Source organism: Tribolium madens, unplaced genomic scaffold (assembly GCF_015345945.1).
Source record: "Tribolium madens isolate multiple individuals breed KSU strain unplaced genomic scaffold, Tmad_KSU_1.1 Scaffold_20;HRSCAF=117;Tcas5.2_LG4, whole genome shotgun sequence".
NCBI classification, from domain to species: domain Eukaryota; kingdom Metazoa; phylum Arthropoda; class Insecta; order Coleoptera; family Tenebrionidae; genus Tribolium; species Tribolium madens.
Genome location: NW_025400985.1, coordinates 12,119,296 through 12,136,623, shown reverse-complemented (window position 1 = coordinate 12,136,623; position 17,328 = coordinate 12,119,296). Strand labels below are relative to the sequence as shown.

At 32.7% G+C, this 17,328-nt stretch overlaps 5 protein-coding genes across 5 annotated transcripts in view; 2 read left to right on the top strand and 3 right to left on the bottom strand.

Annotated features, from left to right (window-relative positions):
* Nucleotides 1-9: 9 nt before the first annotated feature.
* Nucleotides 10-1,624, bottom strand: LOC123004994 (TATA-box-binding protein). Its single transcript, XM_044398578.1, has 5 exons — nucleotides 1,465-1,624; nucleotides 1,120-1,389; nucleotides 848-1,074; nucleotides 658-800; nucleotides 10-611 (listed from the first exon to the last, which is right to left on the bottom strand). Exons 2-5 carry the CDS (start codon nucleotides 1,163-1,165, stop codon nucleotides 92-94), a joined length of 936 nt encoding a protein of 311 aa, XP_044254513.1. The 5' UTR covers nucleotides 1,166-1,389; nucleotides 1,465-1,624; the 3' UTR covers nucleotides 10-91.
* LOC123004995 (rRNA-processing protein FCF1 homolog) lies at nucleotides 1,463-2,466 on the top strand. Its single transcript, XM_044398579.1, has 2 exons — nucleotides 1,463-1,685; nucleotides 1,735-2,466. Exons 1-2 carry the CDS (start codon nucleotides 1,683-1,685, stop codon nucleotides 2,341-2,343), a joined length of 612 nt encoding a protein of 203 aa, XP_044254514.1. The 5' UTR covers nucleotides 1,463-1,682; the 3' UTR covers nucleotides 2,344-2,466.
* LOC123004993 (tubulin-specific chaperone C) lies at nucleotides 2,344-3,482 on the bottom strand. The gene has a single exon (XM_044398577.1). It carries the CDS (start codon nucleotides 3,339-3,341, stop codon nucleotides 2,370-2,372), a length of 972 nt encoding a protein of 323 aa, XP_044254512.1. The 5' UTR covers nucleotides 3,342-3,482; the 3' UTR covers nucleotides 2,344-2,369.
* Nucleotides 3,349-4,053, bottom strand: LOC123004999. Its single transcript, XM_044398584.1, has 3 exons — nucleotides 3,838-4,053; nucleotides 3,540-3,774; nucleotides 3,349-3,491 (listed from the first exon to the last, which is right to left on the bottom strand). Exons 1-2 carry the CDS (start codon nucleotides 3,965-3,967, stop codon nucleotides 3,644-3,646), a joined length of 261 nt encoding a protein of 86 aa, XP_044254519.1. The 5' UTR covers nucleotides 3,968-4,053; the 3' UTR covers nucleotides 3,349-3,491; nucleotides 3,540-3,643.
* A 6,955-nt stretch (nucleotides 4,054-11,008) lies between these two features.
* LOC123004806 (slit homolog 3 protein-like) overlaps nucleotides 11,009-17,328 on the top strand; it is a 76,915-nt gene continuing 70,595 nt past the window's right edge. The window contains exon 1 of the mRNA XM_044398247.1: nucleotides 11,009-11,131. The gene's annotated coding sequence lies outside the window, so the exon portion shown is untranslated. The remainder of the gene's footprint in view (nucleotides 11,132-17,328) is intronic.

The following is a 17,328-nucleotide window of genomic DNA, read 5'->3' as shown; positions in this document are numbered from 1 at the left end:
AAAAACCACTTCTCGATCCTCGTCTATTATCAATATAAAAGACTTACAGTCAACAGTTAAGACTAAAATGCGGTACACATGCGATATGCAGTTATTGCTTTTTAAAACTTTTCAAAATTGGATAAATATTATCGAACGCTTCATAGATCTCTTGTCTGATTTTGGCCCCAGTCAAAACAACTTTCCCTGAGACGAAAATCAGTAATACAATTCTGGGCTTAACCATTCTGTAAATTAGCCCCGGGAATAGTTCAGGTTCGTAGGAGCTGAAAGAGCTGTGTGTGAGAACAAGTCCCTCCAGTCTGATGGGGAATTTAACGTCGCAACTCCCCACCATGTTTTGTATCTTGAAGTCGAGGAATTTGGCTGGGAAGCCCAACTTCTGAATGATTCGGGCATACTTTCGTGCTGCTAGTCGGGAGTCGTCTTCGCTTTTAGCCCCCGTGCAAACCATTTTCCCCGAGGAGAAAATCAGAGCGGTGGTTCGGGGCTCCCGGATCCTCATTATAACAGCCGCGAATCGTTTGGGGTTGTATTCAGCGTTACGTGCATGGAGGGCGATTTTTTTTAAGTCCAATTTGCAACTTAAGTTCACTGTGGATACAATATTCCTGGAAAACATTATTTTTAGGGGAAAAAACCGTAAAATTGCGTTACTGTAATTGGGGGACAATGTTGGGATCAGCTGAATGTGGGGTCATTGGTGTGAGGGGTGACGGTGTTGCTGGCCCCATTGAGGGTGTGTTTGCTGTCCCACTTGAGCCCCCTAAATTCACCATAGGAGACATCATTGTGTGTTGCTAAAATTAAGCATTTGGTTTGTTTTAATTGCAAGTTTGTTGCTTACTGGTGTTTGGGATTGGATGCTCGTGATGGGGAGAGTGAATCCCGCGTATTTAGTATGGGGCATGGACATGCCCATGCCCAAACCGAGAGTCGGCGTTAGGGCGCCCATGGGGGCTAAAGGCGGGACTTGTTGCGACTGGGATGTGGTAGAAGGTTGTTGCTGCTGCTGTTGTTGCAGAGCATTGGGCAAAATCATCTGATCTTCTTCAGGTTGGTGCAAGGGGGTCCCTGAAATTTCCACTAAGAAAATTTGAAATACAAGTAGAGATTTACCTATGCTAGGAATACTGAAACCGGGACTTGGCAACATTTGATCCATTTTGTTACTAGTTGTCTCCACACTTTAATTAACAAACTAATTAAATCAACAAATTCATATAGTCACATTTAAACGGTCATAATTTTCTAAAAACTTAAACTTGCGTCATATAAACATAACAATAACAACCCTTGGTTCGCCTCAATTGCAATTTTCGTTAAAGAAACACCTTTTGTCACCTGGAAAACTAACTTGGAGGCAATTTTAATTCATGCATCGAACACCTGAAAAAAACTCAAGTAACGTTTGGGGACAAATTATACGCAATGGTGGCAACACTAATAATACTCACAACTAACCTTTTTATTTAAATGTGCATCAGAAAAAATATAAAAATACCACTTCCTGGTTTTGGATTAATTCTTTAGAATTTTCGTTAAAAAATAAAAAACGGTCTTGGAGATAACATGCACCAAATACCTGAAACATTTTGGGGACAAATGATCCGCAATGTTGGCAGCATTTCTTATTAACCTCACTTTTTCTGCATGTGTATGTAAATTAATCAATTGAAAAAATGGTAAAACTTTTCTGCTTAGTGTTTGCACACTTTGAAATGTGTTTTTTAGGGCAAGGCGAAGAAAACGCGCAAAATCGCCCAAAAAAGGTTCGCGAAAATGAAAACCATGATCAGTCCCAGCGACCCTCGGATAAAAGCCAGTCAGAGGGCGTCTCCTCGCAAGAAAAAACCTGAAGACCCCCAACAAATGAAAGTACGTGAAGTGCCACAAGTCAGTTCTGCGTTGTTTTTCCAGTATAACACACAATTGGGGCCCCCGTATCACATTTTGGTGGACACGAACTTTATCAATTTTTCTATCAAGAACAAGTTGGATATAATTCAGAATATGATGGACTGTTTGTACGCCAAATGTATTCCTTATATAACGGACTGTGTTTTGGGCGAATTGGAGAAGTTGGGACAGAAGTATAAAGTCGCATTAAGGATAATAAAGGATCCGAGATTTGAGAGGATTAAATGTATGCATAAAGGGACTTACGCTGATGATTGYTTAGTGCAAAGGGTCACACAACATAAGTGCTACATCGTCGCAACAAATGACAAAGATTTGAAACGTAGGATTAGGAAAATTCCGGGGGTTCCAATAATGTATGTTGCACAACATAGATACACTATTGAGAGAATGCCGGACGCTTACGGGGCTCCAAAGACGTGATAAACTACAAATTTTTATTACTAGTGTTATAAATTCCAATTTTTCACACGTTTTTCTTCATTCATTAGCGACCAATTTGGAGATTGTCGTTCGACATATAGCCAGTTAAAATCATCAACACATTTCCAATTGTTTGTGTTTTTATCAAACCCCGACTCTTTAAAATCAGACTCGATGTTATCATAATTCCAGTTGTACGGTGCTAAAAATATATCGTGACAATCTTCCATAATTGCTCTACTTGTTACATGGAGATAAATATTAACATTACAAGAAGCATGCAATCTCAGTTGCTGGCAAGCTATAACTAAAGTGCAGTTTGTGCAGTTTTCTGCAAAAATTGAAGTTGACACAGGGCCGGTAAAGACGTGACAGTTTTTCATTTGGTTGAGGTGTAGAGTGGATGGCGAGCCGGGAAATTTGACAACACAATTTTCTAATTTCTCCACTGTTACATCTTTCTTGAAAATCTCATCCCCTTTCATAATTAAAGTCTCTCCAGTTTTATTAAAAAAGCCGCACAATTCCTTTGTTATTGTTTTAGTTTGAAAGTCCACTTCGTCYTTTTCTGGTTTTTGCTGTGGGGGTTTGGGGTTTGGTTTATTTTTAAACCCAAACTTCTTTTTAGGTAGAAGAGTGTCTTCCAGTTCTTTTAGTTTGTTGGTGAGTTCTTGCAAACTCTCATGACACTTTTTGATGTCATAAGAACGTAGAAATATGTTAGAATTGGCGACGTATTTTTGCAAAAGTAGGATTTCCTTGGAAATTGTATCGAAATGTTGGGGGAGCGCTGTTTTGTCTAAATTACTTGATTGAGTGAGGGAATTTTCAATGTGTTGACGCTTATTAGTGAAGGTTTCGTTAAAAAATGCCAATTTTTCGTTACCTGCAGATAAGCTGTCTTTAGTTTCTTTTTGTTTTTGTAAACCTAATTTTCGTTCATAGTCTCTTTGTGCGATTAAACTGATTTTGTCTATGCTACCCTCCATCACTTGCATTTTTTGACACTATTTGCGAATTTCTTTATCAATGCCGTCTTTATTCAAGCGGTATAAGGGCTGGGATGAGCTGGAAGCAGACTGTAGAATGGTGGAAAACTGTTGTTTCTTAGTTAGTGATTCAGTAGGAGACTCCAAACCTGGCAATTTCTGAAATTGGGAAACAATTAAGGAAAAAGCTTAAATTAACTTCACTACCGTTTTCAAATTTTCTTCTTTTGGTGGCACTGTTATGAGCAACCCATACCCTAAACCTGTACCAGCGACTAGCCAAAAAATCGACTTAATTATTCGCTCTGCCATCAATGTTTCTCACTCTCCCAATAAGCGTAATCAATCTGGCGAATTTTGTTGTCAGAATTGATTGTTTCACCAATTTTGTAATAATATTCCAAGATAGAGGGATAATTGTCGTGGAGATATTTACGATATTCTGTTAAAAAAGCAATTATTACGTAAAATTTATTAATTTACGTAGAATTTTTCTGATATTCACCTCTCTTGGTGTTCACACTGTACCAAACTCCGTAACTAATAGCAAAAGCAATGCCTTCACCAATAAACATGAAAATTGCCCCACGTTTTAACCATCTACGAAATCCAGATTTTGGAGTCTTCAGTAACATCGCACTTCGAACTAATTTAACAACATGTGTGACTTGTTAAATCACACAATTTGAGGTTACGTCATATGTCAAATTACTGCAGGTTCCTGTAGTTTAGTCACAGATTAGCTACTAATCAACTAATCTGTGGTTTAGTGTACAACACAGACGCAAATAAAAAAGATTATACATAGTCCAGTCAAATTAGACAAAAATAGGTCGATCGGTGGAAAAAAATCCTAGAGAGTTGGAATTTTTTTTAAACGCTTTCTTTATTCTTGTGTAGACATATATCAAAAGTCCCCGAAGGTGGGGGGCGAGCTCGAGGAGGGAGAGGGGGCTAAAGGTGTCTTTTTTTGTTTTTTTGCTTATATCTCGGAAACTATTACTCCTGTAGGTTTTTGCCCGCTTATCAAAATTAAAGCCTACAAAATTCCCTACAAAAATGGTCCTTCACATTTTTGTTGTAGGACTAACTGTAAGCGAGTTATAGGGCTGACAAAAAACATCAATTAAAAAAATGTGCTTTATCCACATTTAAAACAGAATTAATCTTGTGATTTGAAAAAACTGAAAGCAAATTGAATTTATTGGGTACAGCACTTCATTAGAGAGTCTATAAAGTCTTCCGAGTCGTTCTCATATGCTGCATCTTCAACTTAAACATTGAAAACCGAATTACAGTCTTGTTCMGTACAATATTAATAAATAAATGATTTAATATCGATGACTTGAATAAAGCTTACAGTAAATTGCATGTATTGGATCCAACAGTTTATTAGAGGTGCCACGACGGTCTATCAATTCTTCCGAGTCATCCTTATATGCTGAACTAGCATTTACCTGCCACTTTCTCTGCATGTATTTCTGATATAAAATGGGAAAAAGCCGGTTCACAAAACCATTCCATAACGTTAGGTACTCTATAAAKCTAGATAATTACCTATGTTATGTATAGGATTCAGTTATAGTAGTCTCGTTCTTCGCATGGGCTATGTTTATGGGTAAATGTTAAATGTTKATTTTCATAAAGTGTCGTCTCAGTGCACTTCTGCACTCTCAAAATTCGAAATTTCATGTTTCTAATTTTGTTTTTAAGYGTTAAACTTTATTTTATTTCGTTAGAATTTGAAAAGTGCAWTTATACACTTTCTAAGGATCATATTTTCTAAATTTWATGTTTTTATATCCCTTTAAATGTGTACACCGTTTTATTCCCTTAAAAACTAATTTTCGAAAAATCTGATTTTAGTGCCTCTTTACATCTCTAAAGAATATTATGTTTATATTTTTGTTTAAACATTTCACCCCATTTAACCCCCTTACAGATTGATTCTCTCTTTCATCCAAAATTTTTATTTATATCTCCGTTTAAATGTGTGCACCCGAGTCTCCTTTCAGGCAGACCAGCTTAGTTGGGGAACGCTCTACACATATAAATACTTACCATATACTAATGAAATGTGTTTCAAAGGATTTTTAATGCAATTTTATGTCGACTCCAAACTTTAGAAGCCTACGATTAGTCCTACGACAAAAATGAATAGGTCCATTTTTGTAGGAAATATTGATGCAGAAATAGACTTCTACAGAAAATTCTGCATAAATTACATAAACGATGAGTTCGTATTTATAGACCCTCGTGACTCCCCCTTCCTTTAATAAAGTAATGGACCCAGTAAATTAAATTTACTGTCAGTTTTTTTTAAATGATGTTTTTTGTCTGCCCTATAACTCGCTTACGGTTAGTTCTACAAAAAAATGCAAAGGACCATTTTTGTAGGAAATTTTATAAGCTTTAATTGTGATAAGAAGATAAAAACCTATAGGAGTGATAATTTCCGAGATATAAGCAAAAAAAGACACCTTTAGCCCCCTCTCCCTCCTCGAGCTCGCCCCCCACCTTCGGGGACTTTTGATATATGTCTACCCAAGTGTAAAGAAAGCGTTTAAAAAAATTCCAACTCTCTAGGATTTTTTTCCACCGATTTGTCTAATTTGACTGGGCTAACACTTGAGTGCAAAAAAAACCGCAAACTGTCAAAAACAAAATTGTCAAATTTTTTGAGATTTACATAGTGTGAAAAAGGTTAGAAAACTATCAAAACAAATGTCTTATTTGTGGTCTTGCCAATGCAATGATGTCATAGTCAGTGTTAAAAACGAAATGGAAAAACTTGATACAAGTTTGGATAATTATGAAATTGTGACAAAGACGACGTCAAAAAACTGGCATTTAATTAAAAGGCCAAAGTACATTATAAAAAAAAAATCAATTTGCGGTTTTTTTTGCACTCAAGTGTACTTTATGGGTTGATAAAGTCCATCAATTTTTATGGTTTTTTGATATTTAAAATTTTAGACTTTTCAGACAAAATCTGGATTTTTGAAATCTGAGAAATTAATGTTTTTAAGATTGAAATATTGTACAATAGTAAGCTTTACAACTTGAAGTTGGTACAGTTAGTTTTTGAGGGAATTTTGTCAATATTGACAATTGTTAAAAAAAGAGATTTTATCAAAGTTATTTCATTACCTGCTGTTAATTTCACCGGAAAGAAAATTTAATGTGTCATTTTTAGTTTTTGAATTATTGGGAAAAACAGAAATTGGTACTTTTCGTTTTTATTTTTTCAAGCGAAAACTAAAAGATCTAGACAGACGTTTTTAACTAGGACGTTCTTAAGGCACTTTTTTAGAAGGAATCTAAAGTCGCGRTCAATTCATAGTGGCCATTTCCCTTTGTAAATTTATAAAAATTGAGTTGTGTAAATCCGACTTTAAACATCCAATTGTTTTTTTAGGGCGATGTCTATCAAAAATGATAATTCTGAAAAAGTCGGGTTAGAATAGTTCACATGTAAAATCTACTGCCCCTGTTACAATTGTTGACACAATTGAAAAGTAACTAAAAACGAAAAAAAGTAACTAACTTCTGCTGCCAACACAGACACAACCCACACACTAGAGATGGTGGGCTAGGAACTGCCAACTTTGCAAAATTGACCGCGACTTTAAATCTGTCATTGTACATATTTTCCAACGCGTTTTTGATGTCAGAGTTACAACACTCAACTTTGGATTTTCTTATGGACGTTACACCTATTCGATTTCTGTATTTTTGAAAAATCACAAGAAACTAAACAGTGATCTAGCGAGTTGATAAAGTTCATTAATTTTTACTGTTATTGTGTACATTTAAAAATTTCAGGCACAAAAATTTACATTTTGGATTTCTAAAATCGAACAATTAAGTTTTTAAGGTTGTAATATTGGAAGTAAGTTTTAAAATTAGAGGTTRCTATAGAAATCAATTATCATTTATAGAGATAAAAAAATAAAAAATAATACTTAATAAGCTCAAAATAAATTTGCATCGTTTAAACAGTGATTTATTAAAAATAATTTGTTTTCGAATTCATTTGCAAATGACATTTGTTTGTTGTACTCGTTGGTAATTGTTGCAACACCAAAACTAATCAAATATCAACTTGATAAAAGTAAAGCATCTCATTTGAACAGTATACCTCAGGAGTGACTTAAGTGTAAAAAATACAGGGTGTTTGTAAAAAAGTTTTGTGTATTTTAACGTTGACGCCAGGTAATAAGATCAAAGCGAAGCTGTCAAAGCCCCTTTTCTATAATTCCTCCTGAAGCGAAAACGCGGCCCGAATAAGCCCTAATAATTGTAATAACACAAGTTTTTCGTCAAAAATAATCCGATTTGAGATGAGCATTACACAAAAGGAAACATATCGAATGAGATAATTTGAATTTCAGATGAGAAGAACAATCGAGTTATGTTCGTCTCTTCGTCGCCCTTTTTTTGATCTGCCATTGTAATACTATTGGCTACATCTTGGGAAAGCAATGGACGGAAAGATATAAATGAAATTCTGTTGATAATAATATAGCCGAATTGAAAAACTTGCAGCGCGGCTTTTATTAAATTTGAAAATAACAGAATAACCCGTTATGAAATGACATTACCGCCGCGTAATTGCTTAGCCGCGTTTCATTCAATCTCATGTTTGTTTTACTTTTTCCTCGCGGATTCACCCTTTTGTGCCATGAAATACTCAATATTGGCAGCACTGATTTTATTCACGGGAGTGCAATCAGCGCAAAATTACGCCCACGAGGCCAATTTTAAATTATTACTAAAATCTCCCAAAATTTTTCGAAATGTTTCTTAGATAAGAAACAATAATAAATATAAAAAAAAATGCGAAAAATATATTTTTACTGATCTATGATTATTTATTAGGTTGATGACATTGATGAAAATGTAGAAACAGAAGATGTCACACATCGGTGATAACAGTGTCATCATATAAGTACTAAATTCGTAATTCCGAGATAATGCCTTTCAAAGATTTTATGCATAATAAATTTCCTAGAAATTTGTTCATCTACAGTATGTCCCCGGATTAAGTTTACAAGAGGAAACAATTTTTTTATCTCTCATTTTACGCCAAAACTGCAAAGGAAAAACATTTTTTGCTTCACCTGAAACGAGCAAATCTGTAATTAAAACTTCATTATGTATTGTGATTCGGTGAAAAGAAAAGTTAATTTTTGTCTTCATTTTGGACTTAATTTATTAATTAAATAATGACAGTTGTTAATAATGACTTTGTTTTTATTTTAAAACTGTTTCTTTGAGTTGCTATGTTTATCAAAATTATGTTTTTTACAAACATTTTTGTTATTTAACTTGCGAAACCTCATGTCGAAGAGATATCATTGTCCATAAAATAAAACTGCCAATGTGATGAGATTTAAAAATCAAGAGAAAAATGAAAATTTTTTTCTACTGAGTTAGAATAATGAAGTTTTAATTACAGATTTGCTCGTTTCAGGTGAAGCAAAAAATGTTTGTCCTTTGCAGTTTTGGCGTAAAATCAAAGATATTTTTTTTTTCCTCTTGTAAACTCAATCCGGAGACATACTGTATATTCACTATTTAGGGGCCAATTTCAAAAATATTCTTATTTCAGCGTTCCAGCATAAACTTCATAGTAAATGTACTCATGTACATTTACACTTTTTAATCCATTAAAAATCCTGAAAATCAGTTTTTGTGACACTGTTGGCGCCCATGTGTGATATCTCTTTTTTTTTTAATTTTTCAGTGTCAAACGTAATTTAGAAATTGGAATCATAAAACACCCAATTGCTTGATTATTATTACTAAACTGAAAAAAAATACATGAAAACAGAAAATTTTCTAGTTTATTTTGAAAACTATAGTGTCTAAAGTTACGACATTTAACAATCGAGTAACTGCAAAACGGAACTTTGGACATCAAATTTGTGTCAGTTAAAAAAATGTTAGCCACGCTTTATTGTCATTATGATTGACGTTTAAAATTAAAATTTGAAAGTTTTAATTGAAATTTATTTTTGGCGTCGAAACAATAATGCCAGTAATACGTGTTTTTATATAGGTAAGTTCAATAAATTATTTTGATTTGTTGTTATTTTTTCTCTAGCTGTCAGGAAAGAAATTACAAAAACCGAAAATGAGGTTAGTTGCATAAGGCCCGTTTTACATTTTTAATATTCTTATGTTAGTCGAATTACAAATCGTCTAAAATTCCGTGGCCACAATTGTATTATTATACAACGCGACGTCATCATGTGCGATGTCTTMATAGCCAAGAGGCGATTTTGATCAAAATCTGACTTTTAAAATTAAGACATTACCAAACGTCACAACAATCTCTAAATCGATTAAAGTACAAATTTTTGTTAAACTGCTATAAAGAAGGCAAGATACAAAAATAGTATAAAAAACTCGTTTCATAAAACTTTGAAGCACTCATTTTTTAAAATAACTTGTAGCTATGTCACTCGTTTTTTAAACTTGAATTCGTACTTCAAGATTAATTTTATAATATACTAATTAAAAACAAAGTGTTTATAAAAGTCAAATTAACCAATTTTTGAACATTTGTTTTGCGTTAATTAAATATTAATTAAAACCATCTGTAGTACATTTTTGGAAATATTTTGACATTTTAATGAACGTAACAGTCTATGCAAGAGTCTATGTGTTTTATGTAGCTTTTTTTGAATAGAACATACATACAGGTGCGCCAGAATTCGAGCCCCAGAAAAATATTTCATGTAAGATAAGATATCAGGAACATGGAAAAAATTCTGTCAAAAAATTTATTTAATGATAATGATGATCTTGTTATGTTTTTTTACAATTATTTAGTGAAGGTACAAAAATTTTGCCAATAAAAGCCAYAAATAACATTAAACAGAGTTACAATTTCCTTGTTTCCTCTTTTATTAGTCTGTAGCAAAAAAATTTGGAAAATTATTTTTATCCGCAAACGTCATAAAAATGACACTTTTATGACTAAATGACACAGGTAAAAGTCTTATTTTTAGGACATGGAGTAAAAACACTGTTTTTACGCCTAAGCGTTTTCACTTTTACTTGACACTTACTTTGACATTTACCAATGTTGTCTCTTTCCCTGCTTCAGCATTTTCTGCTAAATTAGCTTCGCCACATAAACAATCACTTTTACTCCTAATAACATAATCTACTATTGCAACAGAAGTAAATGGAGTCAAAGTGCAAAATTTAAACTCTCATAACTTCAAAATTTTTCTAAATATTTTTTTTAACAATTTTTTGTTGTTTCTGGTATTTTACCTTACATGGCATTTTTCTCTGGGGCGCGAGTTCTGGCGCATCTTGTATATCTGTTTATATTTCAATGTAGTCTTTTTTTGCCTGTAGCCTGTATTGAATGTTACAAAGATTTCAAAATTTTTAAACACATGTTTGCCACTTGGGTGTTTCAGCTTTGAACTCTTTTGGCACTTGCGCTTATTTCAAGTTGTTCTACTCTTCGTTTCATTAATAATTCGCCAAGTAACAGAACAAAGCCGTGCTCACTCTCGGCGCTACTTTTCCGTCTTTAAGTGGTAGTAAAATGCATTTAACATGTCTCTAGTACGTATGATTTTAGTTTGTTGCAAAACAGTCTCAATGCGCTTGTGCGATTTTCTGTGGTAATAACCGGAGTCGCGTTGGAGTTTCAGTACTTACCCGGATTTTACGACGAGTSCGTGTTCCGGTGTTCCGGGTTGTGCGRCGTCTTGCGTAAAGTTGAGTGTGTTGAGGTTAAGTGTCGTTCCGGATCCGCCGACTTCAACAATGTATGTACCATTTATTTGATTGGTAAATTAAAAAATTAAGTGCAAAGAAGTTTTATCAAAGGGTGAAACTCGAAACTTGGGTCTATAAAGTTGAATGTCGTCCATATTCAGCGCCCGGATTACTCCGGAAATAATCCATTTATTTGTTTTTCATACGAGTATCACCTCGCGAAAGCTCCCTAGAGTTTTATTTCTAATTTGGCAATTCCAAAAAACTAATCCAATTTCAGCTCAGTAGTTCCGGAATTACGTCTCGGGGTAATTTCTTTCGTTACCTGTCAACTCGTGAGAGCCCAAATAAATAAAAAGCAAAACGTAATGAAAAGAAAACAAATTAAACGAAGCGAATTAGCTTGTTTACCGTCTGAAAAACTGTTTATTTCAGCGGTACAAATAATAATTTTTTGTGAGAATATAATGAGAGACGTTTTAATAAGTAGGAAAGAAACAGGATCTTGTGTGGGTCACCTACGAGAAATGAGCAATTCTACAGCCCTAAAGTAATTGGGAGAAAAATTAAGGGGAGCTTGGAAAACCGCACTTAAGCTTGAGAAAATTCCTTTGTAAGGACGCACGTCGTTAATAAATTTTTAATTTATTTGAATTTATGGAGGCGGGGTCAATTTATTTTATCTTCACGGAAATGAGACGCATTTTCTCATCGGGGTAACAGCTATCTCAAGAGGGGCTCCTTTTAATATCGTACGATTTTAACGAAATTAATTGGCTCCCCATTCGTCATGGAGTTTTTACAACCTCGCCATAATTTGCTGCAAAAATAAAAAACACCACTTTGCATGAGTTAAATTTTTGTTTTGCATTTTTTTTTATTAAATTAAACAACAAAATTAGAAAAATTTCAACAGCCTCTTAAATTATATTTGGATTTTAAATCACTAGAAGTCCTTTTTCTGTTTGCAACTACACTGCGATCAAAAAGTCTTTCTATCAAGTAGGCATCCTGGTTGAGGACGTATGTTGCATGACAATTCGTATGTTATCTAGATCTAGATAAAATTATTTTATAAAAATTAAAGCATTGASCTAATTAAATTGAATTATTCTATGAAACGTCTCAAAACAAACTAAAATAAGATTTTGTTGGTGTTTATTCATAAAAATCGTTCACCACGGTTTCCTGTCATAATTTACATAAAAAATATTTTGACATTTCTCATTTGTCATTGTGACATTTTATCTTCCACAGACATACGTTTTAAATTTCTACGTTTGCTTGATTTTTGATCGCACTGTATAACAAAAATGATCGATTCATTTGGTCTAAATTCAAAGACAAAATAACAAAAAAGTAAAAAATTTAGTTTAACCTGGGGAGTTTTATCATCATTTACGTAAGTTTTGTGACGCTAGATAGAGCTTTGAAGATGTTCTTAAGCCGATTTCAGCATGAACTCTACTGAAGAAAGCTTCAGTATTTTATTAAAAAATAATATAAACGCTTACAGTTACATAGTCACTTAAAAAACTTTTCTGAGAAAAATTAAAAAATCATTTCACATCAGTCAGTTTTTTTTGGACAGTTTGTGTAAAATGAAAAAAAAATATTTGAAGTTTCTTATTAGATTAATTAACGTTTTTGCTATCAAATAAGTGACTTTATAATTACTTTTATTCAATTTTTCTAAATTGAAAAAGCTTTAAGTTTGTGAGTTACACACATTGATGTTTATAAATGAAACCATTGCTCTTATGTTTGAAAGTCTGATTATGTCGAAATTGAAGAAATGTAATTTTGTTTAACTTCTTACGAGGAATTCATATATTTATTTGTGTTATTCGATTTTTTATTATTATAATTTTTAATGCAAGTATGATTTTACCATGTCCATTTTTTTATTTTTATATCTCACCATAAAATAAGTTTTYGCTCAAAGTGATTATTTATTAAGTTGACAAACGTAAAAAATGTAGAGACAGCAGATATGTCTTTAATTTTTTAGAAATTAAAATTACAGAACACTGAGTTTTGTTCGGCATGGAGTTCAATCTAAGATTTTTTTTTTCGTTTTTTGGTTTTGTGATGTTTTTTTTTCTAAATTAAATAACAAAATATGAAAAAATTATAACGGACTCTAGAAGTGCTTTTTCTGTTCGCAACTATAAAAAACTGAGAACTGAGGGATTTATTTGGGCAACTGAAGAATTTGCTTTAACTTGCTAAAATTCGCTAAAATTTGCCATCAATTTCAAGTGCACATTTTAGTGAAATGTTTTCTTTCAAATAAAGTAAAATTTTTTTTAAGTTTTTTGCTAGCTTAGTTAACTTTATGAAAATAAACAGTTCTTGCTGAGTTTGTGCTTTTAATTTACCTAATTAATAAACGTGTACTTGGTATAAGAAAATAGTAAAAAGACTTTGATTAATGAATTACTCATAAATCCCTCTTTTTTTGATCCAAATGTGTTGTTTGACGCATTAATTACGAGAATTAAATTGTCAATATTTTGAGAACAATAGAAGATTTAGAAGTGTAAATTAATATTTTATGGATATGGTTGTGTTTGTAACGGTTGTCATAAATTTCGAAAACATGCGGGATCAAAAAATGAAACAAGAACTTGGATAAATTGCAGCGCAAACTCGAAAGACGTGACATATTTTGAGATGAAATATTTTCCACACTTGCTTAAATTTTTTACTTGATGGATATTTTCCTCAAGAAAATAGATTTTCAAACACACAAGTGTTAATATAAATTAAGTTAAGGTTCATACGAAAACGAATTAGGGAGGTGTATAGAGGAAGAATACGTGAGCAGCGTTGAAATCAAATCATAAAAAGAATTGAGACAAAGATGCTATTCAATGGGACTGACTAATTGGGAAAGAAAATGTTAATTTTTTTTCAGTTATGTTTACTAATTAATAATTACCAATAAGTAATAATTAAAATCGTCATTGATGAGAGCATTTTCTAATTTAGGGATTTGCATTGCAAGGGTAGTAATTAATCAGCGCCGGCGGCTTCAATTCACAGAAATGTGAAAATACTTCAAAGTTCACATATGAACACGGAAAATTACGTAATGGATAGCGTGATGGCTGAAATAATAAAAAATTCGCGTGTTGTTTATCTTTCGTGCAAGCTTTTCAAATGAAGGCTTACCAACTGGTTCGCAATAAGTGGGAATCCAAAATGGAATTGTAATTGAACCGATTTTTCTCCATTTAGAAAAAAGTTGATTAAGTTGCGACTCTTTTGAACAATGTGTTTGTTTTATAAAAATGCTACTGAAAGCCGCATATTCTGTAATATGCGTTGGTTCGAAATGTGTCACGTATTTCAACCTTGTATTACAATTTATCCCGCGTAATGTTGACTTGCATGTTTTACCGAGGCTGTTACATGTTTTGGAAATTTATTGCGGACATTATCTTTGCTCGAATGCAGAAAATGGATAAAAAGAATTCGGCATTATTGTCAAAACGCGGGATAAATGCTCACGGTATTTCATCGTTTGCGAAAATGTTAATCAAGGCTGCACCATAACAATAATAAAACTTACTAATGACTAAAATTTCAAGTTTAACTCTTGCGTTCGCGATGGCTTTAACTAAAACTGATTAATACAGATTAATTAATTGTTATTTGCCAAAGGATTTTTATGAAATTTAAAATGTAGGCAACTTGAAAGATGGAGATTCAATTAGTATTAATAAAGTTACCTCAATAGAAAAAAAAATTAAAACACATATTTTCCCAACTTAAAATTAAGCGAAACAACTGTTATATTGCTAAGCTCTAAAAAATACACAACTAAATCAGCAGAAATACGTCGATTATGTTGTTAAAATTCCCACAGATTAACCAAAAAATTGATCTCATATCTATTGTAGCTAGGTAGTGATTTGTGATATGTTGTTTAAGACTTTTAAAGCCCCATATAAAAAAAATTTGGTCAAGAAATGTGTAAATTTTGACGAAATCTGATAGTATGAGTTTCATTCTTGGGGCGAAGCCTCCGATAATTATACAGAGTGGGCCAGAACTCGCGCCCCAGAGAAAAATGCCATTTAAAGTAAGATACCAGGAACATGGAAAAAATATTTAAAAAATTTTATCTATAAAAATTTCGAAGTTATGAGAATTCAAATTTTGCACTTTGACTCTATTTATTTCTATTGGAAAAATAATTTTCCAAGTTTTTTTGCTAYWGGCTAYTAWAAGAGGACACACGTAAGCTATATCCTAAATTGTAACTCTGTTCAATGTATTTGTGGCTTTTATTGGCAAAAGTTTTGTACCTTTACTAAATAATTGTAAAAAACATATAGTACAGGGTGCGCCAGAAAGCGCGCCCCAGAGAAAAATGCCATATAAGGTAAGATACCAGGAACATGGAAAAAACGTAAAAAAAAGTTATCTATAAAAATTTCGAAGTTATGAGGTTTTAAAGTTTGCACTTTGACTCTATTTATTTCTGTTGGAAAAATAATTTTCCAAGTTTTTTTGCTATAGGCTAYTAAAAGAGGAAACAAGGAAGCTGTATCCTAAATTGTAACTCTGTTCAATGTTATTTGTGGCTTTTATTGGCAAAATTTTTGACCCTTTACTAAATAATTGTAAAAAAAAACATATACAAAATCATCAGTATCATTTAATAGATATAAAAAAATGTCAAATGTCAAAAAATATGTCAAAATTTTTTGACAGTTAGAATTTTTTAAACATTTTTTTCATGTTCCTGGTATCTTACCTTACTTGAAATTTTTTTCTGGGGCGCGAGTTCTGGCGCAGCCTGTATAAGATCATCAGTAACATTAAATAGACATAAAAAAATGTCAAATGTCAAAATTTATTGACACATAGAATCTTACTTGAAATTTTTCTGTTCTGGCGCACCCTGTACAAAATATTGCAAATCAGATAGTATGGGATTTAAAAAAAATGAGATTTTTTATAGTTTGCAAATACAGGGTGCTCCAGAACTCGCGCCCCAGAATAAAATACCATGTAAAGTAAGATACCAGAACATGGAAAAAATTAWTTTTTTTTTACCTAAGTACATAAAAAAACGTCAATTGTCAAAAAATAAATGTCAAAATTGTTTGATAAATAGAATATTTTAAACATTTTTTCCATGTTTCTGGTAACTTATCTTACTTGAAATTTTTCTCTGGGGCGCGAGTTCCGACACACTTTGTATTGTATTATTGTCAAACTCGTAGTTTTATGTGAATCAACCTATAGAGGTCACAAAACAGATAAAAACGTAGTAAATGAGAAATAACATGAATTGCGTGCTTTTCTTTGGATTACTTCACCTATATTTTTTAATTATATGTAATTTAGTAAAATCCTATAAATCACAAAAGCTAAAATGCGACAAATCAGCTCTTTGTGGAATAATACATGAGTTAATACACCGGAYAAACTCACATATTTATTAACTGTTTATTTATTTATTGATTAGCCAGTATGAAACACTCCCATGCAAGCATAACATAGCCAGAGAATTAATTTCTCAACATGATTTTTTAGTTTCCTGATATATAAAACCAAAACCCATTTTAATAAATGTGTCGTAAGTTAACATCAATCGAAGAAAACGGCTATATCGACCGAATACAACATACAAAAATACAACAGTGGTTTCCATCAACTTAAATTGGGTCTGACTTTGACATTTGTATTGTAGATGCAATTTGTATTGAAACGAACAAAAGTTATCAAAAACTAAGAATCCTGTGTTTATAAAAATTTTCGAGTCCATAAAGTCGAAAATTTTTGTACAAAATAGCTCTTCTAGAGGGTGTGGAAAACAACGCATGTGTCGAAAGAAATTACAATTAGAGATTTTGTTGGAAAAGTTCTCTCTTCTATATCTCGTTAAGTGGTTAATTTAATTCTGTGTAGAAATTTCCGAAAAGCCGTTCCCAATTTGTACAAGACACGTACGATTCAGGTAACCTAATTTAGTGTCTTGTCCGCAATTCTCCTCATTGGGCGTTAAAAGCAACGGCTAAGGCAGCTTATCCTTTTCCGTACCGGATATAGCTACCACAACCGGAAACGGAARCTGCATAAAGCTCCAACTACCTTGATTTCGTTCTCCGACTTGCTCAAGCTCATCGGATGATTATATTTAAGTTTTTGAATAAATTTTCACAATAATGTCAAAATTTTATGACTCGGACTTGAACATTCTTCAATTGAGTGCGTCACATCGGAATCC